This window comes from Miscanthus floridulus, chromosome 11 (assembly GCF_019320115.1).
Source record: "Miscanthus floridulus cultivar M001 chromosome 11, ASM1932011v1, whole genome shotgun sequence".
Taxonomy (NCBI): Eukaryota; Viridiplantae; Streptophyta; class Magnoliopsida; order Poales; family Poaceae; genus Miscanthus; species Miscanthus floridulus.
In genome coordinates this window covers 6640022-6662843 of record NC_089590.1, presented here as the reverse complement: position 1 = coordinate 6662843, position 22822 = coordinate 6640022, and the positions used below count along the sequence as shown (strand labels likewise).

General features: G+C 50.2%; 1 protein-coding gene and 1 pseudogene across 1 annotated transcript; both read right to left on the bottom strand.

The window, feature by feature from the left end:
• Positions 1-10447: 10447 nt before the first annotated feature.
• LOC136491587 (KNR4/SMI1 homolog) lies at positions 10448-11355 on the bottom strand. The gene is made up of 2 exons (XM_066487886.1): positions 11024-11355; positions 10448-10940 (listed from the first exon to the last, which is right to left on the bottom strand). Exons 1-2 carry the CDS (start codon positions 11353-11355, stop codon positions 10448-10450), a joined length of 825 nt encoding a protein of 274 aa, XP_066343983.1.
• A 7225-nt stretch (positions 11356-18580) lies between these two features.
• Positions 18581-22049, bottom strand: LOC136491586 (transcription factor-like protein DPB; annotated as a pseudogene).
• Positions 22050-22822: the final 773 nt, after the last annotated feature.

Here is a 22822-nt window from a genome sequence, read left to right as displayed (position 1 = left end):
AATAGCAGCCACCCCTTCTTCCACCTCAGGACACACTCTTCTACATAAAAAAGGTTGGGAGGCCTTAGGCTCCTCCTAAAAATTGCTCTACTAAGGGGGAGGTTTTGATCTCAAATCCTTTGGTGGAGAGGCTCTAAAAGATAAGGAAATGCTTCTCCAACTCTTTATTTGAAGTTTAATTCGTTGGTTAGTGAGTAATTTGATTTTTGGTTTTCTCTCTCTTCCATGGAGCTTGAGCTAGTTATGAGTAAAATTAGACCCTACTTTTTACTATACTAGGGTAAATTAGGTAGGGAAGTAAGATTGCACCCTTTGTTAGTACATCTTTGTTGATTTTAATGTAGTATTAGTGAAGTTTGGTGCATGTGTCATGAAACCCTATATCTAGATCTAGATCTAGGATTTTGTTTTTTTTTCTTTTTCAATTTTTCTTTATGTGACTAGGGTTTGCATGTAGGTGAATGTGTAAGATTTTAATTGTTGCTAATGTGTAAAATATTTTCTACCATGGCTACTAATTATCATTTAATATTTATTTTGATTCCTTTCTATAATGTGTGTTTTTAATTAGTTATGGATAAATAGGCCATCAATTAATTATCCTCTACCATGAAATTGGAATGGAGTTGGCATGAAAGGTAGTGGATGAAATATTAAATGTTGCTAATTGTTTTCTTTGAAATTGTTTATTTGAACCAATTAATTTATATTTTAATATATTTATGCATTAATAGTCAATTAATTAACTATCCTCTACTACCATGGGGCGTGTCTCTGGTATATACAATTATTCTCAAGTAATATTCTTTCTTTGGTTGTTTTGTTTCTATAAGATGGACTTTAGGAACTCTTGGATGTATGGTTCGCTAAGACACGACGCTCTTTTCTAGGTGGACAAATTCATCAAAGCCGCAGCGAAGCATGCAATGATGTTGAAAGAGAATAGTGACATGATTATTTGTCCCTGTAAAGATTGGAAGAACCTTATTGCATTTCGAGATGTGAGTACCATCAAAGAACATCTGATTAGGAGAGGATTTATTCTGGACTACATAGTGTGGATTCATCAAGGTGAAACAGTGATTGTTGATGACAGCGACAATGATCTAGCTGATGAAGCTAAAACCCTAGCATACTTGTCCCGATTCACAGACGATCTTGAGCAACAAATGGATCATGACTATGGCAATCAACAAGGTGGTGGCTTTGGCAATGAACAAGGTGGTGGCTTTAGCAATGAACAAGGTGGTGATGATGCTGATGGCAAAGCACGTGAGGGAGATGCAGATAATAGTGACAACTTGGACGAAATGCTTGGGGCCTTTGGACCAGAAATATTAGAAAAGAGCAAGAGAGGTCTAGAAAATCTTAAGAGGGTGACAAAAGCATTGAAGAAGACTGTGTATGATGCTGAGAAGGGCTGTCCGACATACTTCACACTGCTACGTTTTGTGCTTGAACTACTCATCCTGAAGGCTAAGTACGGTTGGTCGAACTGCAGTTTCGATGATCTGTTGTGCCTCATGTCACGGTTGCTCCCATGGCCGGACACAGTTCCCGCCAACACATACCAAGCGAAGAAGGTTATAAGTCCACTCACATTGGGGGTTGAAAAAAATTCATGCATGCCCTAACCACTGTATCCTTTTTCGGCATGACACATCGTTCGAGACTTTAGATACATGTCCTAGGTGTGGGGCTAGTCGGTACAAGAACAATGACCTTCAAAGTGGGGTGGAAGCCTCCATAGGAAAGAGGAAGAAGGGTGGGAAGAAGGTCGTGCAAGAATCTCAGCAACCAGAGGAAACTCCATTAGGCAATGATGCAAATAAGAGAAGAATTCTTGCCCTGGTTATGTGGTACATGCCAGTGACCGACCGCTTGAGGCATATGTTCCTAAACCCTAAGGAAGACACACTGATGACATGGTGGGATGATGAGTGCAAGGTGGATGATGATACGATCGCACACCCGGCCGATTGTAGCTAGTGGCAAGCGTTCGATGCCAAGTACAAAGCAGAATTCAGTGATGACCCATGGAATGTATGGTTCGGCTTGAGCACCGATAGAATGAATCCCTTCAATGAGAGGATGACCGACCACAGCACATGGCCAGTCATCTTGACCATGTGCAACCACCCAACGTATTTGTGTCAGAAGAGGAAGTACCTTCACCTCACCATTCTTATCTCCAGCCCCAAACAACCAGGAATTGATATAGACGTGTTCTTGGAGCCTCTGATGCAAGAAATGGAGAGGCTATGGAGGTATGGGGAGCTAATGTACAATGCATTCCAGCGGGAGGACTTCATATGCAAAGCTAGTTTATGTAAGTGTGTCGGGTACCATAAAAAGGGGCCCCCTAAGCAAAAACCAAAAAAATTACTTAGACCCTATAAAAATCGAAGCCAAGAGACAACCACCGACAAACCCCCCACCTTATCCAAGGCTTAGCTGGGCCGCCCGGCCCACCTCGAACAAAATCTGGGCCCCACCCGAAGCGGGCTTGGCCCAAAATGAAACCATGAGGCCTCGGACGGGGTACCGATTCTCCATCTCGCTTGAGGCCCCGCACGTAAGACCTCAGATGGGGTACCGATTCTCTATCTCGCTCGAGGCCCCGCATGTAAGGCCTCGAACAAGGTACCGATTCTCCATGTCGCTCGAGGCCCCGCACGTAAGGCCTCGGACGGGGTACCGATTCTCCGTCTCATTCGAGGCCTCGCACGTGAGGCCTCGGACGGGGTACCAATTCTCCATCTCGCTCGAGGCCCCGCACGTGAGGCCTCAGACGGGGTACCGATTCTCCGTCTTGCTCGAGGCCCCGCACATAAGGCCTCGGACGGGGTACTGATTCTCTGTCTCGCTCGAGGCCCCACACATAGGCCTCGAACGGGGTACCGATTCTCCGTCTGGCTCAAGGCCCCGCACGTAAGGCCTCGGACAGGGTACCGATTCTCCGTCTCGCTCGAGGCCCCGCACGTAAGGCCTCAGATGGGGTACCGATTCTCCGTCTTGCTCGAGGCCCCACCTGTAAGGCCTCGGATGAAGTGTCGATTCTCTGCCTCGCTCGAGGCCGGCTCGGCGACAACCCCATCGCCTCCGCCTCGACTGATTTCCCTGATAGAACGTCACGTCCAACTAACGCGAACAACCACTCCCATGACGTCAGCCGAACGACAGCTCGACACAGCGGAGTGACCGACGAGATGGGAGTCGCATCAACACCATGCCGTCCAGGATAGGATAGGGCAGGGGTTACCGGCCGCTGTGATCGGTACTGTGCCCATGACTAACACCCGTACTGCACTGTGCTACCTAATCCCTGCTCTGAGGATAGTGCAGCATGGAGAGTCATGTCTGGGTCCTTTTAGCCTTGGAATCAGCGTATAGGACCAACTGCTCCCTCCGAGCCTTGGCTACCCGCTTTGGGGTCTCGGTAGCCTCAGGATCCGTGCCCATCGAGCCCCCCACGATGGTTCAGCCTCTGCACCAACTGGGCCACAGCTCTCTATGCTGTCGAGATACAATGACCGGCATGTCGTTCACAGTATGCGCCATGCCCTGTGTCAAGCCATCATAGAAGCTCCCACGTTGCACAGGATCTGGCATGACCGGCGCGTCACTCCAGTACACTGAGGACAAGGCCGCTCCACCGACCATGCCGCCATAGTGATAAGCTACAGGGCTCGGACATGTCACCTTTGTTCACGCAATGCCACATAGCAACCCCATGTAACGCCCCTACGCCTTCCTTCGACTATAAAAGGGGGTGACCAGGGCTGCTTAAGGGAGAGGCACTGACGAAGCACATAGAGGCACGCACACACGTAGACGTCGCTCAGATAGACACACACGCGCAAGCAACGTGCAACACCCTGTAATACGCACACTCCTCCGCACTGCCTAAGATCAACATCTCAAGTGACCCACACCGCTCCACGTAGAGACCTGGGACTAGCTCCCTCTCTCGCCCAGCTTATAAACCCCTACTACAAGCACCTTGGTGCAAGGAATACAAGATCGCTCTCTCAAACTAGACATAGGGCACCTATTGCCTGAACCAGTATAAACCTTGTGTCTCTTTGCATCACCATCCAGTATTAGGGGCATGCAGTACACTTTCACTAGCCGGTTGAGGGCCTACCGATCCAAAACATCGATAGTTGGCGCGCTAGGTAGGGGCTCATACTACGTGTCAGCTTTGTCATCCCAACAAGTTTTGGATGGCAGACCCCGTGTGACCACTACGTCTTGGCACGGTGATTTGGTTTGGGAGCCTAGAGTTCATATCTCTAGGACATGAGTACGATATGGTACTCCTCACACCCAGAGCCCCACCAATCGACGACAACATCACGCCGCAGCAGCCTGACATCGCATAAGCTCAAGGCGACGCACCGCACTTTGCCGGCATCCTATGCCCGGCTACTGGTATAGAGTCCCTGGTTGCGGACCTATCTAGCTTAAGCCTGGGCAAGGGAAAAACGCCGGTGGCGCGCAGCGATGCCCCGTCATCAAGCTCTGCCCCGCCACCTCCTGAGGAGTCGACTCCGGTGGAGCGAAGCCCGGCGATGGCACCATCCCCATACCCCTTCGTGTTTGGCAATACCGCCGCCGCCTATGCTTCCGCTTACGCTTCCGCTCACGTGGAGCCCTCAGGACGCCACCAACATTTTGCCCTCGACCTCGACGCCACTACCTCAACCCACACCCATGTTGACTCCTCAGAGGAGGATGAGGCGTGGGGCGGAGCGGACTTGTCCGGGCTTCGCGACCCTAAAACTATGCACCGCTTTCTGGCCGTGAGCGACTACTGCTTCGGCTACTCTGACTCTGATGATGAAGGCACTTACGACCCCACTCGTGAGTGCTTCCACGTCGAGCTCGGGATGCCAAGCATGGGCAATGAGGACAAAGGGGTAGGTTCTCACTCCCTGCCCCCCGAGGGGGCAGGCGGCGCTGCACTTCTACGCGTTGAGCCCCAGGTAGTGCAGAACAAGGACCTTGCCCCCGAGGAACTTTGACGTTTGGACCTAGAGCAGCTCCATGAGCTTCAGGCCAAGGTCAAACAAGACCGACTCCTTCTGCAGCAGCTCCAAGACACTCTCGAGCAAGAGCAGCAGGGTCACGGTGATGGCAGAGCAGCCCGGCGGAGGGCTTGCGACGTCAACCGCCGCATCAACAATGATGAAGGGGACGATCAACCCCCTATCTTCCATCGTGCTAGCCAGAATGTCACGGCAGCGGTGATGCTGCTCTGAACGATGCCTGAGCCCTCTACCTCGAAGGGGCGATAGGCCCACGGTGAGCTCTAGGACCTCCTCGAGACCACCGCGGTATAGCAGGCCAAAAGTTCCACCTCTCAACGGCTCAGAGGCGCCTCGGAACTACCCACGGCACTGCCTCGGTAGGATAGAGAGGCCTCGGTTTGTCCTGAGCCCGCTCGGGCTCCGACGGTCAGCAGGGCCCCCTTGGTGCATGACCGCCTCGATGACCGACGCGAGGCGCAAGGCGACCACGATGTGGTCAGCAGGTGACGACACCACGACAATGATGGACTCGCCCAAGGCTACCACCCACATTGAGGTGGTCGCTACGACAGTGAAGAGGACTGCAGTCCTTCTCCTAGGCCACCTGGCCCTTGAGTCTTTAGCAAGGCCATCCACGATGCTCACTTCCTGGCCCAGTTTCAACAACCGGCCAACCTCACAAAGTACAGCGGCGAGACCAACCTCGAGCTGTGGCTGGCCGATTACCACCTGGCTTGTCAGCTAGGCAGTGCGAATGATGACCTGCTCATCATCCGCAACCTCCTATTGTTCCTGTCAGACTCGGCGTGAGCCTGGCTCAAACACCTCCCTCCCTCATAGATCCACAACTGGCGTGACTTGGTAAAGGTCTTCATCGGGAATTTCTAGGGCACATATGTGTGCCCCGGGAACTCCTAGGTCCTTAAGAGTTGTCGCTAGAAGCCGAGCGAGTCTCTCCGAGACTTCATTCGACACTTTTCCAAGCAATGCACCGAGTTGCACCACGTCGGCGACTTGGAAATTGTCCAGGCATTCCTCTCTAGCACCTCTACCGAGACCTGGTCCGAGAGTTAGGCCAGAACATGCCGACCTCGGTGGCCTCGCTCCTCAACATTACCACCAACTTTGCCTTGGGCGAAGAGGCTGTTGGGGCCATCTTCCCCGACAACAACGCCAAGGGGAAGCGGAGGGACGAGGCCCCTAGGGCCTCGGCTCCCCACCTCCCCAAGAAAAAGAAAAAGGATCGCCAAGGGAAGTAAGAGGTCCTTGAGGCCGGTCTAGTCACGGCTGCAGATCACAAGAATCCCTAAGGCCCCAGAGGTCCTGGGCTCTTCGACGATATGCTTAAGAAGCCCTGCCCTTACCATCAGGGCTCGGTGAAGCACACCCTCGAAGAGTGCACCATGCTCTAGCGTTACTACACTAAGCTCGGGCTCCCCAACGATGATGCTAAGAAGAGGGATGCCGGCGACAGGGACGACGACAAGGACGATGGGTTCCCCGAGGTGCATAACGCCTTCATAATCTTCGGTGGGCCTTCGGCGTGCCTCACGGCGCGCTAGCGAAAGAAGGACGTCGGGAGGTCTTCTCAGTTAGGGTGGCTAGTCCTTGGTACCTCGACTGGTCTCGGGAGGCAATCACCTTTGATCAGGATGACCACCCCGATTATGTCCCAAACCTCGGGCAGTACCCACTCATCATTGACCCAATCATCGGCAACACCCAGCTCACCAAGGTGTTGATGGACGGAGGCAGCGGCCTCAACATCCTCTATGCCAACACCCTGGAGCTTCTGGAGCTCGACCAGTCATAGCTCTGGGGTGATGCTGCACCTTTCCATGGCGTCGTGCTGGGGAAACGCACGTGACCCCTCGGGCGCATCGACTTGCCCATTTGCTTTGGCACTCCCTCCAACTACCGCAAGGAGGTTCTCACCTTCGAGGTGATTGGGTTCAAGGGAACCTACCATGCCATCCTGGGGTGCCTATGCTATGCCAAGTTCATGGCGGTCCCCAACTACACCTACCTCAAGCTCAAGATGCTGGGTCCCAATGGCGTCATCACAGTCGAGTCCACATACGAGCATGCATAAGACTGCGACATCGAATGCATTGAGTACATCGAGGCTCTCATGGAGGCCAAGACCCTCATCGTCAACCTCGACCGGCTTGGTAGCGAGGCACCTAACTCCAAGCGTCGCGCCGAGACTTTTGAGCCCACGGAGGCCGTCAAGCTCGTCCTGGTCGACCCCACCTGCTCCAGCGACCGGGTGTTGAGGATCAGCGCCACCCTCGATAGCAAATAGGAAGCCATGCTCGTTGACTTTCTTCGTGCGAATGCCGATGTATTCGCGTGGAGTCCTTCAGACATGCCAGGCATACCGAGGGAAGTCGCCGAGCATGCCTTGGACATCCGAGCTGGCTCTAGATCGGTGAAGCAGCGCTTGCGCCGATTCGACGAGGAAAAGCACAGGGCCATCGGTGAGGAGGTGCAGAAGCTTTTGGTGGCCGGATTCATCAAGGAAGTGTCCCATCCAGAGCAGTTAGCTAATCCTGTATTAGTTAAGAAGAAAAATGGGAAGTGGAGAATGTGTGTAGACTACACCAATTTGAATAAAGCATGTCCAAAAGTCCCTTTCCCATTACCCTGAATCAACCAAATCATTGATTCCACTACGGGATGTGAAACCCTATCTTTCCTTGATGCGTATTCCGGTTACCATCAAATCAAGATGAAAGAGTCCGACCAGCTCGCGACTTCTTTCATCACCCCATTTGGCATGTACTGCTATGTGACTATGATATTTGGCCTTAGAAATGCAGGGGCCACATACCAGCAATGCATGACCTAGGTCTTTGGTGAGCACATTGAGTGAACCATCGAGGCCTACGTGGATGACATCGTGGTCAAGTCTAGGAAGGCCAGTGATCTCATCAACGACTTGGAAATAGCCTTCAGATGCCTTAGAGAGAAGGGCATAAAGCTCAACCCCGAGAAGTGTGTCTTCGGGGTCCCCCAAGGCATGCTCTTGGGATTCATAGTTTCAGAACGCGTCATCGAGGCCAACCCAGAGAAGGTCTCGGTCGTGACCAACATGGGACCAATCCGAGACCTCAAGGGAGTGTAGAGGGTCATGGGATGCCTCGTGACCCTGAGCCGCTTCATCTTGTGCCTTGGCGAAAAAGGCTTGCCTCTGTACCACCTCTTAAGAAAATCCAAATGCTTTTCTTGGACCCCCGAGGCCGAAGAAGCCCTCGCCAAACTCAAGGCACTGCTCACCAATCCTCCCATCCTAGTACCGCTGGCCAAGGGCGAGACCCTCTTACTCTATGTCACCACAACAACCCAAATGGTCAGCACGACCATAGTAGCTGAGAGGCAGGAAGGAGGGCATGCTCTACCCATCCAATGACCTGTTTACTTCATCAGTGAAGTGCTCTCCGAGACTAAGATGCGCTACCCCCACATCCAGAAACTGATCTACGTCATAGTTTTGGCTCGACGCAAGCTGCGTCACTACTTCGAGTCCCACCCAGTGACCGTGGTGTCGTATTTCCTCCTAGGAGAGATAGTCCATAACCGGGAGGCCTTGGGTAGGATAGCCAAGTGGGCCATCGAACTCATGGGGGAAGCCCTGTCTTTTGTGCCTCGAAAAGCAATTAAATCTTAGGTCTTGGCCAATTTTGTGGCTGAGTGGACCGACACCCAACTGCCACCTGCTCAAGTCCAGGCGGAATGCTGGACCATGTACTTCGATGGGTCCCTGATGAAGATCAGGGCAGGCGCGGGTCTGCTCTTCATCTCACCCCTCGTAGTGCACATGCGCTACATGATTCGGCTCCACTTTGCTGCCTCCAACAATGCAGTCGAGTATGAAGCCCTCGTCAATGGCTTGCATATCACCATTGAACTTGGAGTATGGTGTCTCGACGTGCGGGGCGATTCGTAGCTTGTTGTCGAACAATTGATGAAGGAGTCGAACTGCCATGACCCCAAAATGGAGGTGTACTGCAAGTTGGTACATCTCCTAGAAGACAAGTTTGACAGTCTCAAACTCAACCACATCACGCAAAAATTCAACGAGGCCACGGACGAACTAGCAAAGGTGGCGTCAGCACGGGCCCCGATCCCCCTAAACGTCTTCACCAGAGACCTCCACAAGCCTTCCATCGACTATGCCTCGGCGGCGGAAGAGGGCCCACTAGTCAAGCCCACCATAGGGCCTGAGGCCCCCTCTATCACCGAGACCCCTTCGGCCGAGCCCAAGGTCATGGAAGTCAACACGGAGGCTCCCGAGGCCAACCAGGGCACGAACTGGCGTGTCTCGTTCCTTGATTGCCTCGTTCGAGGAGAGCTTCCTACAGACAGGACCAAAGCCCGATGGCTTGCACGATGAGCCAAAACTTACGTCCTTAGCAATGGCGAGTTGTATAGGCGAAGCCCATCTGGCGTCCTCCAACGATGCATCACCACCGAGGTAGGCCAAGCCCTACTTTGGGTCTTGCACGTGGGAGCCTACGGGCACCATGCAGCACCTCGGACACTCATCAGAAACGCCTTCTGCCAAGGGTTCTATTGGCCGACGGCGGTCGCTGATGCCACCAAGTTGGTATGCTCCTGCGAGGGATGCTAGTACTATACGCGACAGACGCACCTCCCAGCCCAAGCCCTCCAAACCATCCCCATTACATGGCCATTCACCATGTGGGGGCTCAACATGGTTGGGCCTCTATAGAAGGCCCCTGGGGGCTATACCCATTTGCTGGTAGCGATCGATAAGTTGTCCAAGTGGCCGCTCCTGAGCCATGGCCGCCTCGGCCGTCATATCAGCAGAGCGAAGGCAGAGGTTCTCCACCTCCGTGCTCCACGCCGACAGAAGCTCGTTGGCATGGGCGAGCAAGTCCTTCTGCCGCTAGAGCTGGTCCTAGACATCCCTCTCCCATTGGAGGAACATCGACTTCCCGTGGGACCAGGCCTCGAGCTCCTAGATAGGTAGAACAGGGGTCAAGCACTGTTAGCGAACTCGAGAAAAAGATGACACCATACGAGAAAAGAAGGCGCGTACCTAGGCAACGCCGGGCAGATCATCAACCACGATGGACAGTGCTGTCCACAGCGACCGCTCCGCTAGCTGGCAAAATTGCTCGAAGGAGCCCTAGTGCCCCCCCCCCCTCGGCCGCGTCCTCAATGGCGAACAAAGGCTCCCCCTCAGGGTCATCCTGGCTCTGCCATAAGACGCATGGGTGATCCTACCCACAAGGCTTGGGTTGTACCCAGATGAGGGCTGAGTTTCCCTCGCTAGAGGTCAGAGCTAGCTACTCTGTGGTGCTAGCCGCCTCAGCATCCACCACCTCCTTCCCCTGGGAAGTATCGTCGGAGGAGATCGAATGGACCTCCACTTCCCGGGCGCTCTCCTACGATGGCGGTGGGCCTTGGACCAAGGGCGGTACTGAGGCTTGCCCCACCTCTGTCTCCGCTTCCTGGGCCGTCGGCTCCACCGCACCCACGCCGCCCTCCGTCGCCTTGGCCTCGATGGTCCTAGGGGCTCTGGCCTCCGCCACCTCGGCCTCAGTGGTCCTGGACGCCCTAGCCTCTGTCGCCTCGGCCTCGGAGGTCTTAGGGGCCTTGGCCTCACCCTTGGTGGCCTCAGCGACTGAGGGCACCTCGTCCCCATCTGACTCGTGGGCCTCGGCCTCGAGGGACTTAGGCGCCTCATCCCTCGCTCGCTGTGAGGCCACCTTGGTAGCCTCTCCTTGGGCGTCCGGCTCCTTCGGGTCGGCCCTGGCCAAGGCTGTGCCACGCTGTATGGTGGGTTGCGCCTCCATCACCCATTTGGTGGTGGAGCTGGTGCTCACCTTGAGCGCCTTACGTGGCTCCAGGGCGGGCGCTTCTGCCTGATGCTTCCGACTGAAGGAAAAGCACTCACAAGGTCAGCATACGACCAAGCGACGAGCAGGAGATGCTGCAAACTCCACTGACAAGACACTTACCTTGAATGGGGACACAACCACTTCTGCACTATGTCTCTCATCCTCCGCAATGGCGGAGGCAGCAGCGGTGGAACAACCTCCATGTCTGCCGGTGCCGGCCGGCCCTCGCCGGACTCTGGGGCCCCCTCGACCCCCTGTGGAGGTGGTTGCGTCGCCCCCGCTGCCGCCTGCTCCACCTCCACCGTCGAGCCCACTAGGCTGATGGTGCGCTTCCCTAACGCCCATGCCTCAGGCGCATCAGCCTTGGCCCCAAGGCGGACGATCGCCAGCCCCAAGGCATCCTCTCCTCCTTCTCCTAGAGATGCCAGGCCACTCGCCGATGCCCTGGGCATAGTCCCCCCGATGTTAGGGAGGTGGTCCAGGGGACCCCGCCTCGCCTCGCTCTCATCATCATCGCCCTAAGAATCCGTCGACGGTGATGGCAACGGAGATGCCTCCACTGGGAGACCATCGTGCCTCTACTGCCAATGGCGTTTCTCCAGCTCCTCGCGCTCAAGGTTCTTCCTCTTGCGCCTTGCCTCCTCAGTGTCCTTCCGCTTCTTCTATGCCTCGGCATGCATGTTCACCACCCGTCGCTCTGTGTCCTCGAGAATAGGCGGTGGGGAGGCTCGCACATCCCTCATCCCCTACAGGAACGACGAACGCAAATAAGGGAATAGGAAAAATGCAAGGAGCAAGAAGGCCTCGGGGGCCACAATGGCGCGTGACTCACCAGAGAGATGTACCCCCATGTTGGGCGCATCAGGAATGGGGACAGACCACTGCTCCTTAGCCACCCCTCCACCGTCTCTCTCACCCGACGTAGAATCTCCTCGTCAGAGAGGGCGACGGCGGACAACCGGACGCCATCGATCGGCTCATCTGATGTCATCTCGAATAGGTGCTACCGCCGAGCCATCAGCGGCAGCACCCTCTGGCGGTGGAAGGCCGCCACAACCACAACCGCTGTAAGGCCATGGCCGCAGCTTGGGCTAGTCAACCACCGAAACGCCATACCTCCACCTCTTCGGCTAGCTCTCCATGACCCGTCTGGAATAGTGGGGAAGTCCACCGTCATCATTGCAGAGGTAGAACCAGCTATTGTACCAGCGACGGTTGGACGACGTGAGCTAGGCTGAGATGTAGAGGAGCTACTGATCTTGGCACACTTGGAGAGTGCAGCCGCTAGCCCTCATCACCTTTCGCATGCCTGTCGCGCCTGTCAGCTTGGTGGTGAGCCCCGCCCGAAAGAGGTGGAGCCATAGCTCCCAGTGGGGGCAATGCCTAGGTACCCCTCGCAGACAGCGACGAAGATGACCGCCTGTGCAATGGAGTTGGGGTTGAAGTTGTGGAGCTCCACGCCATAGTAGTGCGGGAGCGCCCGCAAGAACCGGTCCACCGGCAGGCCGAGACCGCGTTCGTGGAAGGCCACGAAGCTCATGATGTAGCCATCACGTGGCCTCAGCTCTGGCTCGCCCCCTAGAGCGATCCACTCTAGTCTGTTGGGGTCGGTAACCGGGTGGAGGAGGCCGTCATCGACAAGCGACTACAGCATCGCCGGAGACACGTCGAACGGACCCCAAGGATCTACCTGAATGACAACAGCACCACCGGCCATTGATGCGGTGGAGAATGTGGCTACCGTGGTAAGGTGAGCTCTTGCTATCCCTCTCTCTCTCTCTCCCTCTCTCTCTCTCTCTCTCTCTCTCTCTCTCTTTCCCCTTCTCCCTTCTTCTCCCCGGCGCTCTCTGTTCTTAGCAACCGCTCGAGGGCAGAGAAGTCAAACATATGTAGGCAAGGTAAGGAGGGGAGGGGTGAGGCTCATCACGTATTTATGAGGGAAGGGGGCAAAACGGATGGGTGATGAAACCAGGGAAATTTCCCTCAGATCTGGCACAGTTAATCTAGATCCGATTAAATCGCCCACGCATCCGCCTTTTCCTTATTAACCACGCACACAGTAACGTCCCATCCGCAGACATCATGTCACATCCAACTGCAGCGACAGTAGGCGTCGTTTCGTCTCCCCGAGAAACCACCTCAAAAGGTGCACCTGCCGTTGTCAGCCGATGGGAGAGGAATATCCCCCACCCGAATCCTTTTAGACTAAGGAACTAGGCACCGAGCCCGTTATGGTCCAAGGGTTCAAAGGCTGGGCCCCCGAGGGTCTCGACAGCCGCCCTAGGACAATAGAGTTAGGGATGACTATGGGCGAGCCCGTACATGGCCGAGGCCTAAGCAAGCGACCGCTTGGGATGCCCTAAGTCGTGTCCGAGACCAGCAGGGAGGTCTCTAAATGGGATCCCACTGTAGGGAGGCACCAAGCCCCCAGGGCTAATCGAACAGCCCTGGGACCCACTAGAGAAGCCCTCTGGTACTTTTGGAGTGCGTCTTTGGACCACCAGCCGACCCCTATCGAATGGGGCATGGGCCTTCACTTGGACTTACCCGATAACAGCTCACCAGAGGTGTCACTGCTCGCGCCCACCTAGGGTAGCCTGGCATACTCCACCCCTCCTTCTGAACAAAAAGGATGCGTGAAGGCCGCACAAAAAAGACAGGGAAACTCCTGATCGCCCTCTTGCTCCGCGCAGAGGATCGAGGCCTCTTCCTACATACACGCCGAGGCCCAGTCACCCAAATTTGCACTCGGGGGCTCAGCAAACGCGGTAAAAGGCACCGAGACTATTATGGTCTAGGGGTTCGAAGGCTGGGCCCCTGAGGGTCTCGACAGCCGCCCCAGGACAACAGAGTCAGGGATGACTATGGGCGAGCCTGTACATGGCCGAGGCCCGAGCAAGCGATCGCTTAGGATGCCCTAAGTCATGTCCGAGACTAGCAGGGAGGTATCTGAATGGGATCCCACCGTAGGGAGGCACCGAGCCCCCGGGGCCAATCAAATGGCCACGGGACCCACTAGAGAAGCCCTCTGGTACTTTTGGAGTGCGTCTCTAGACCATTAGCCAACCCTTATTGAATGGGGCACGGGCCTCCACTTGGACTTACCTAATAATAGCTCACCGGTGGTGTCACTGCTCGCGCCCACCGAGGGTAGCCTGTCATACTCCACCCCTCCTTCTAAATGAAAAGGATGCGTGAGGGCTGCACAAAAAGACAAGGAAACTCCTGATCGCCCTTCCTACAACCAAACTGAGACCCAGTGACCCAAACTCGCACTCGTGGGCTTGGCAAACACGATAAAACCCCTCGCTCAAACATGTGAAAAGCCCCTAGAGGAATAAATCCACTCCTCTAGGGCCTTGGGGGCTACACCCAGCGGGTGCACTCGCACGCACCCACCGAGGCCTCGAGTATGAAACACCATCCTGCCAGGACCTGCCGCAAGCCAAGTCTCATCAAAACCTCGGGAAGAGCGCTCATGCTCTCCCCAAGACTCGGGGCTACTGTCGGGTACCATAAAAAGGGCCCCCCTAAGCAAAAACCAAAAAACTCGCTTAGACCCTGTAAAAATCAAAGCCAAGAGACAACCACTGGCAAACCCCCACCTTATCCAAGGCTCAGCTGGGCCACCCGGCCCACCTTGAAACAAATTCAGGCCCACCCGAAGCTCGAGGCCCGCACGTAAGGCCTCGGACGGGGTACCGATTCTCCGTCTCACTCGAGGCCCCACACATAAGGCCTCAGATGGGGTACCGATTCTCCGTCTCGCTTGAGGCCCTGCACGTAAGGCCTCGGACGGGGTATCGATTCTCCATCTCGCTTGAGGCCCTAAACGTGAGGCCTTAGACGAGGTACTGATTCTCCGTCTCGCTTGAGGCCCCGTACGTCAGGCCTCAGACAGGGTATCGATTCTCCATCTCACTCGAGGCCCCGCACGTAAGGCCTCAGATGGGGTACCGATTCTCCATCTTGCTCGAGGCCCTGCACGTAAGGCCTCAAACGGGGTACCAATTCTCCATCTTGCTCGAGGCCCCACACGTAAGGCCTCGGATGGTGTACTGATTCTCTGTCTCGCTCGAGGCCCCGCCCGTAAGGCCTCGGATGAAGTGCCGATTCTCCACCACGCTCGAGGCCAGCTCATCGACAACCCCGTCACCTCCGCCTCGACCGATTTCCCTGATAGAACGTCACGTCCAACTAATGTGACCAACCACTCCCGCGATGTTAGCCGAATGATGGCTCGACACAGCGGAGTGACCAACGAGATGGGAGTCGCATCAACACCATGCCGTCCAGGATAGGATGGGGCAGGGGTTGTCGGCCACTATGCTCGGTACTATGCCCACGACTGACACCTGTACTGCACTATGCTACCTAATCCCTGCTCCGAGGACAGCGTGGCATGGAGAGTCATGTCCGGGTCCCTGTAGCCTCGGAATCAGCGTATAGGACCAACTGCTCCCTCCGAGCCTCGGCTACCTGCTTTGGGGTCTCAGTAGCCTCGGGATCCGCACCCGCTGAGCCCCCCACGATGGTTTGGCCTCTGCACCGATGGGCCTCGGCTCTCTATGCTGTCGACATATAACGACCGGCATGTCGTTCACAGTATGCGCCATGCCCTGCGTCAAGCCATCACAGAAGCTCCCACGTCACACAGGATCAGGCGTGACCGGCGCGTCACTCCAGTACACCAAGGACAAGGCCGCTTCACCAACCATGCCGCCATAGTGACAAGCTACAGGGCTCGGACATGCCACCTTTGTTCACGCAACGCCACGTAGCAACCCCATGTAACGCCCCTACGCCTCTCTTCGACTATAAAAGGGGGTGATCGGGGCCGCTTAAGGGAGAGGCACTGACGAAGCACAGAGAGGCATGCACACACACAGACATCGCTCAGATAGACACACACGCGCAAGCAACATGCAACACCCTGTAATACGCACACTCCTCCGTACTGCCTGAGATCAACATCTCAAGCAACCCACACCGCTCCACACAGAGACCTAAGACTAGCTCCCTCTCTTGCCCAGCTTGTAAACCCCTACTACAAGCACCTTTGTGCAAGGAATACAAGATCGCTCTCTCAGACTGGACGTATGGCACCTATTGCCTGAACCAGTATAAACCTTGTGTCTCTTTGCATCACCATCCGAGATTAGGGACACACAGTACACTTTCACTAGCCGGTTGAGGGCCCGCTAGTCCAAAACACCGACAAAGTGTGTCAGCGTTCGTAAGACTACATTCATGTATGTGTGTGTGAGACTACATTTATGTATGTGTGTGAGAGTACATTCATGTATGTGTGTGTGAGACTACATTCATGTATGTGAGACTACATTTATGTATGTGTGTTTAAAACTACATTTATGTGTGTGTGTGAGACTATATTCACGTATGTTTGTGTGAACAATGTGTACTAAGAATTTATCAAATTATGAAATTACCAAAATAAAAGTTGTAGATCTCCATGAGTTATTTAACTTTGGTATTCATTACTTTTTCAGTTGAAATGATTTGGGGGTCCAAATTATGGTTTCAACTTGTCTTTTTTCAAATTTCAAAATTTGAAAGGTTCAAATTTAGTCAAATGATAAGATAACCAAAATAAAAGTTGTAGATCTTGATGAGTTGAACAACTTTTGTATTCATCACTTTTACATCTGAAATCATTTAGGGTTTTAAATTTTGGTTTGAACTTGTCAAATTTCAAATTTTAAAATGTGTAAAACATTGTCACATCCAATTTTGATCAAACTTAAATGCTGAAGCATGATTTTAGAAATTTTTAGGAACAAAAACTATCACATTTGGAGTTAGTATGAGGGAGAACAACTAGTTACAAAGTTTACCCATAGATTAAAAAGAGAAATCACACTGTTCTAGATGATTCTTACATGATTATAGTGAACAATGTGATTTTTTTTTAATCTGTGGGTCAACTTTGTAATTAGTTTTTCTTCCTCATACTAACTCTAAATCTGATGATTTTTCCCCTAAAATTTTCTAAAATGATTCTCTATTAATTTATTTTGTTGATTTTGTCAATATATACATATGAAAAGTTTGAGCAATTTAAATTTTGAATTTCAAAAAAATGCAACTTCAGATAAGATTTTGGTACCCCAAATGATTTCAACTGAAAAAATAATAAATACCAAAGTTGAATAACTCATCAAGATTTACAACTTTTGTATTGGTCATTTCTTCATATGACAAAGTGGTAATGACATCGTTCACAAATATGACACATCTCTCATAAGGTTTTATAAACTATATGAGACATGTGTAAGATTAGTGAACAATGTGTGCTAAGAATTTGTCAAATGAAGAAATGACAAAAATAAAAGTTGTAGATATTCATGAGTTAAACAACTTTGGTATTCATCACTTTTTATGTTGAAATCAATTTGGGTCTCAAATTTTGGTTCGAACTTGTCGTTTTCAAAATTTCAAATTTGAAAGGTTCAAATTTTGTCAAATGACAAGATGACTAAAATAAAAGTTGTAGATATTAATGAGTTGAACAACTTTGGTATTCATCACTTTTTATGTTGAAATCATTTTGGGTCTCAAATTTTGGTTCGAACTTGTCATTTTTTAAAATTTCAAATTTGAAAGGTTCAAATTTTGTCAAATGACAAGATGACCAAAATAAAAGTTGTAGATCTTCATGACCTCTACAACTTTGATTTTTATCAAATTTTCATTTGAGATCATTTGTTGTCTCAAAATTATTTTAGTAGTTTTGATTTTAATTTTTTAAAATTTAAAATTTTTCCCCATTTTCAAAGGTTCAATTTTGCAATTTTTAACCGTTGTAGTTGTTTTAGTTATTATATATGTAAATGTATATATATATATATAAATAATTATAAAATTTTCTACTGTATTATTTATTATTTACATTTGAATAATTCATTTTGATTTAGAATTTTGAAAAAAAAAATCAACTATAGGGGCGGCTTATAACCTCAGCCGCCCCTACAGTGGCTCTGAGGTATATCAGTGATCGTCGCTGTGGCCGCCCGCTAAGTGTTGGGCGCAATCTGCCTGTGGACGCCATCAGGCTGCCCAATTTCGACGGCGGCTAGGGTTTGGGAGCGCTCGCCCACGGCACGAAGGAACCGTGGAAGGAAGGAACCCCGCCGCACCGAGGAGGCGAGGACCACAGGCACAGGCAGGCTCCCGACGCGTCTCCGGCGGCCGGCCCCCTCCTTCTCCCTCTCCACTTGCCCAGATCCGGAGCGTCGTCAACACCGTCTCCTGCATCCGCGCGGGACTGAGGGCGCCGGCGATCTCCCCGCCCTGCTCCTACCGAACGCACGACGGCGGGGACGCTACCCGCACTGGCACGGCTACGGGTTTAGCCTCAGCGTCGACCTCGGTGACATCCGCACCTCGCCCGTGGCACGAAGGAACTGAGGAAGGAAGGAACCCCGCCGCACCGAGGAGGCGAGGACTGCAGGCACAGGCAGGCTCCCAATGCGTCTTCGGCGGCCGGCCCCCTCCCTCGCACACGTCCGGTGGTGGCAGGGGGCAGATCCTTGTCGCGCGCCAAGAGTTCGAGTCTTCGTCGGATCTTCATCGTGCCGCTGCCGCCCAGAGGAGGACCTTCTGGCCCACCGCCGACGCCTTCTCCACGTGAGTATCCTGGCCCCCATCCCCATTTTCCTACCTCTTCATTTTCCCTGGAAGTGGATGCTGTACTTGTTGCCAATAAATATTTGACACGCTTGAGCTCTCACCTCCATTTGATGTCGACTCTTGAGCACCGTCATGTTGTTCTCTTCCGCAGAACCGCATTTCTTTTAGGACATATGAGTCATCATGCAGCTCAAATGGGGTGTTGCAGTTTTAGAATACAAATTAGAAAAGAATACAGCAAAGTCAATCTAAGAAGCATATGCACAAATTCTATTTAGACATATTTCATTCACAGAGATATCACTGAAACGATGTTCAAAGTTTATCTTTTCTAATTCAGAATCCTGGTGGGTGCTTTGTCCAGTTTAAGCTAGTGTTGCGCACTTGCACCCGCACACCATTCTCATACAAAACAGACACAAAATCGCAAGTAGCAACAACTCTACACTGAGAACCAAATGGTATTTGTATTGATACAAGTTGCATCATTGCCAAACCTAAAAATTAGTTTAGCAAAATCCTCTGGTTAAAATTAGAGCCTATTCTGCATGTCACAAAAATTATTCTAAGACATAGCCAACAGTTAAAGCAAATAATTCACATTAACAATAATGAACATGATGGTTCTCCCATTGCACAATTTGCAAACCCTTGACAGCAAGCATACAAATGAGATATGAACATGTGACGTTGCCACCAGCAAACTTTCAAGCTAAAGATCAATCAAAGTAATAGCCACATTTGACAAAAAAAAGAGTATCATTCCCAGTCTCACCTATTGAAGTCAAAATGCACCAACTGCATATCTTCTGATATTTCAACTTCCACAATTGCATGAGGTCGGGTCTGCAAGCAAAAGAATAAATATCCGGCATTTAACTCTAAACCATGCGCAGAAGAAAAGTTCACTTCCATTCGGTCCATTATATACAAAAGGAAACAGAACATAGAACTGAAAACATATTCACCTGGACTAGGATAAATGGCAAAGCCACTCCACCAGAAGGTGTGTTTCCTGAACCATATAATTGCTCATTTCGTTGAATCAGGTTTTGCAGGCCTACATACTTGATATGCCAAAAAAAACAGCCCATAGATATGAAAATCACAAATTGGGTAGGCGATAAGAAAATAAGAAATACTAGTTGTAAGAAATAGCAAGCATAAAATATAAAGAAATAATTATTGCAATTGTTTTCTGTGAACCAATACTGTGACAACTGACAAACAAGGTTAGGAATGATGATGGCACACCAGGTTTTCAGCAAAATTAGAGTATGGAATTTCACCGTTTTTCTAGGCAGATTACAAGGGCAATTGGTTTCGCAAAAACTAGCTGGTCCAGGAGCCAACCTGCTACAGCTTACTGAATGTGACAATTGTATATGACAATTAACTTATGTGTTCTACAAATCTAAACCAGCACAGAAGCCAGAGTGGTGGACCTTGATATGATGATGTGGAGAACATATGCTAATAAAGACACTGAGTTACACTAAATATGCAGCATAAGAGGCAACTATGCTTCTGTGTAAACAATAAAGAAAATATTTGTGCAATCAGTTTACAGATGAAAATAAAGGATGGCACACAAGAGTATGTATTTGTTCTCCACTGAGACTTTAGTTGTGGTAAAGCCACAATGAAACAAAGTATACAATACCATCAGCTCTTTTGCTCTCAGGGTTGTGACATATATATAATATATACAAGTTACAACTGTATGAAGCAGAGGTGGGAAGAGGAAACTGATGTCATATCCTTACTTGGTCTTGTAGCTCCTGTAAGTAAGCACTTTTCTTCTCAACCCTAACTTTCAGTCCCACAAGCTCCTTCTGTAAAAAAGGATAAAGCAGTGGATAAAAATAGCATAAGAAAATACAATGTCAAAATGCATTGTTAAGAGTGACAAGAACCTTCAATTCATCAATATCACATATACTAGTCCGCGGCAAGCCCTTCCACTGGATCTCCTTTTTATCTTTAGATATAATGTCCATAGCCATCAGAACATTTAAAGTGTCATAAACTCTTCGTCGTATATTTTTCTCATCATATTGTTGCTGCATGTTAACATACAGTGAGGACCAAGCACATATCAGATTAAATAAATAAAATCATGCCTAGGAGAAGCCACATTTCTTACCGCATTAGGGTTATCAGGATCTAGGCCTCAAAATTATTATTGGGGTCTGTAAACTCAGCAACAAGTTCATCTGCCACCTGTCAAAGGAAGAGGATAAATATGAATTCCAAAATTTAGTATCATAGGGGCGATAGGGGCCAGCATGGATATGAAGCAGTCTGGTCAATGATCATTGGCTACTTTTGTCCTCTGTATATAATGCCATCAAGTTTTAGTGTGTCTTTGCGTAATGTTAAGGGGACCCTCTATTGAAACAATTGACGTAAAACCAGAAAACAAGTCTAACAGTTTGTATGCATGAACATATATGAACAAGCTAGTTTAATGATCAAATGGTCAGATCTTCCTGGTACAGATAATGACGTTAGGTTTTACTTTTACAGTGTATCCAACCTTCCTTCCTCTTTCAAATAGTGGATCAAATCTTCGAAGTAGAGCATAGACGTAATACATGCAAAGGAATAAAAGAAACAATGCAAATTTGCAGGGTTTTTTTATCAGAAGAAAAGCAAGCCAATCTGATCTAGAATACACTGAATAAATGAGATAATATAATGAAAAGGCACTGACCTCATTATATGTTGTTCTCCCTTTACTTTCAACTTTCTCACAAACTGCAAAGGAACAAATGAAACACGCATTAAGTCACCTATGATATTTTGCATTCACTGCTTTACTGTACCATTCACTATACACGTAGCCTTCAAATGTATCAAGAAATGGATGCACCGATGTGATGGAAACATAGATGGCATACTTTAACAGCCCAAATGTTTACATTTGCACTATGCTCCTATCTTAACTTTCCAAAGATAACTGTCATATAGAGGTATAACATGGAAGAGGAAAAAATAGCCTCACCTTTCATACTAAACTGGCGCAGTCCTCGGTTACCTTTATCAGGACCCACTGCCCGTGTGCCTCTCCTTTTCTTCTTGCTGCAGTTTTACAATGCCTCCAAAAGCTTAGATAAGTAACTAAAAGAAAGGATACAAAAGAGAGTCTTAAGAAGTAGAAACTCCTGCTATGAATTTTCAACCTATTTACTATAATAATTAACTGTGTCTGCACAAGAGTCTGTGTAGCCTGTCTAGAAACAGCTACATCGTAAGACAAGACAGACCACATGAATGCTAGCAAAAATATAATGTACATTGTTAACTGTTAGGTTCAATTTATGCAGTATAGGATTGTAGAACAATACAAGTCATATGGCTGATATAACAGCTTAACATGGGTGCATCCTTCAAATAGACAATACATTGCATTCAGTCCACCATTTAAAAAGTTCATCTTATCTAGCAAGCACTGGCGGAGCTATGGCTCAGCCAACCTGGGCGAAATGTCCATTTAAACTTTTTAAATGGAGCTATGAACCATTTAAAAAGTTCATCTTATCTAGTAGTACTACTGCTAGTACTACTACAAGTACTACTACTACTAGTACTAGTACTAGTACTACTACTTGTACTACTAGTACTACTACTTCTACCACTAGTACTACTACTTACTACTATACTACTTTTTTTCTTGCATCTCTTAGAATAAGGCACGAAATGTCGTGAACATCAAAGAGTGCATCCCGATGCCCCATGAATGATGAGCAGTCATCCCATGGAGAGCAAGAACTAGATGACCAGCTTACTCAGGAGCAGTTCGATAACGAGTTAGAAAAGGGTCTAGAAGTGATGCTTACTCAGGAGGACCTTGTCGATGATGAGGATCCAGTGGGGGAGCCTCGGGAAGAGAAGGCGGAGAGGATGCCCAAGGCGAAGAAGGGGATGATGATGATGATGAGGATAAGGATGACGACACCTCATCAGGGGGATATGTAAGTCCCAAGGATCCTTTCCCACTAGAACCCAGACGGAGGCCAACGGAGGATGAGTTGGACAAGGATTTTGATCTGAACGACAAGGTACAGATAAAGCCTTACAAGCTTGTAAATTTGGCTAATGCTATACATAGGTCCATTAAATTTGGCTAATGCTATACATTCCATTACTTTTGACCTGCCGTATACACAGGTCGTCCCTACTCAACCTCTGAAAAGACGACGTCGGCCTCCGGCTCGTCTTGTTGGACAATACGTAGTGGGGCAAAGGAGATCAGAGGAAGGAGCC

Coding starts and splice junctions, on each gene's coding strand:
- LOC136491587 (XM_066487886.1), bottom strand. CDS start 11,355: ATGCCCAGGGCATCGGCGAGTGGCCTGGCATCTCTAGGAGAAGGAGGA. Junction 10,941..11,023: donor TGGTTGTGTCCCCATTCAAG/GTAAGTGTCTTG, acceptor CTTTTCCTTCAG/TCGGAAGCATCAGGCAGAAG.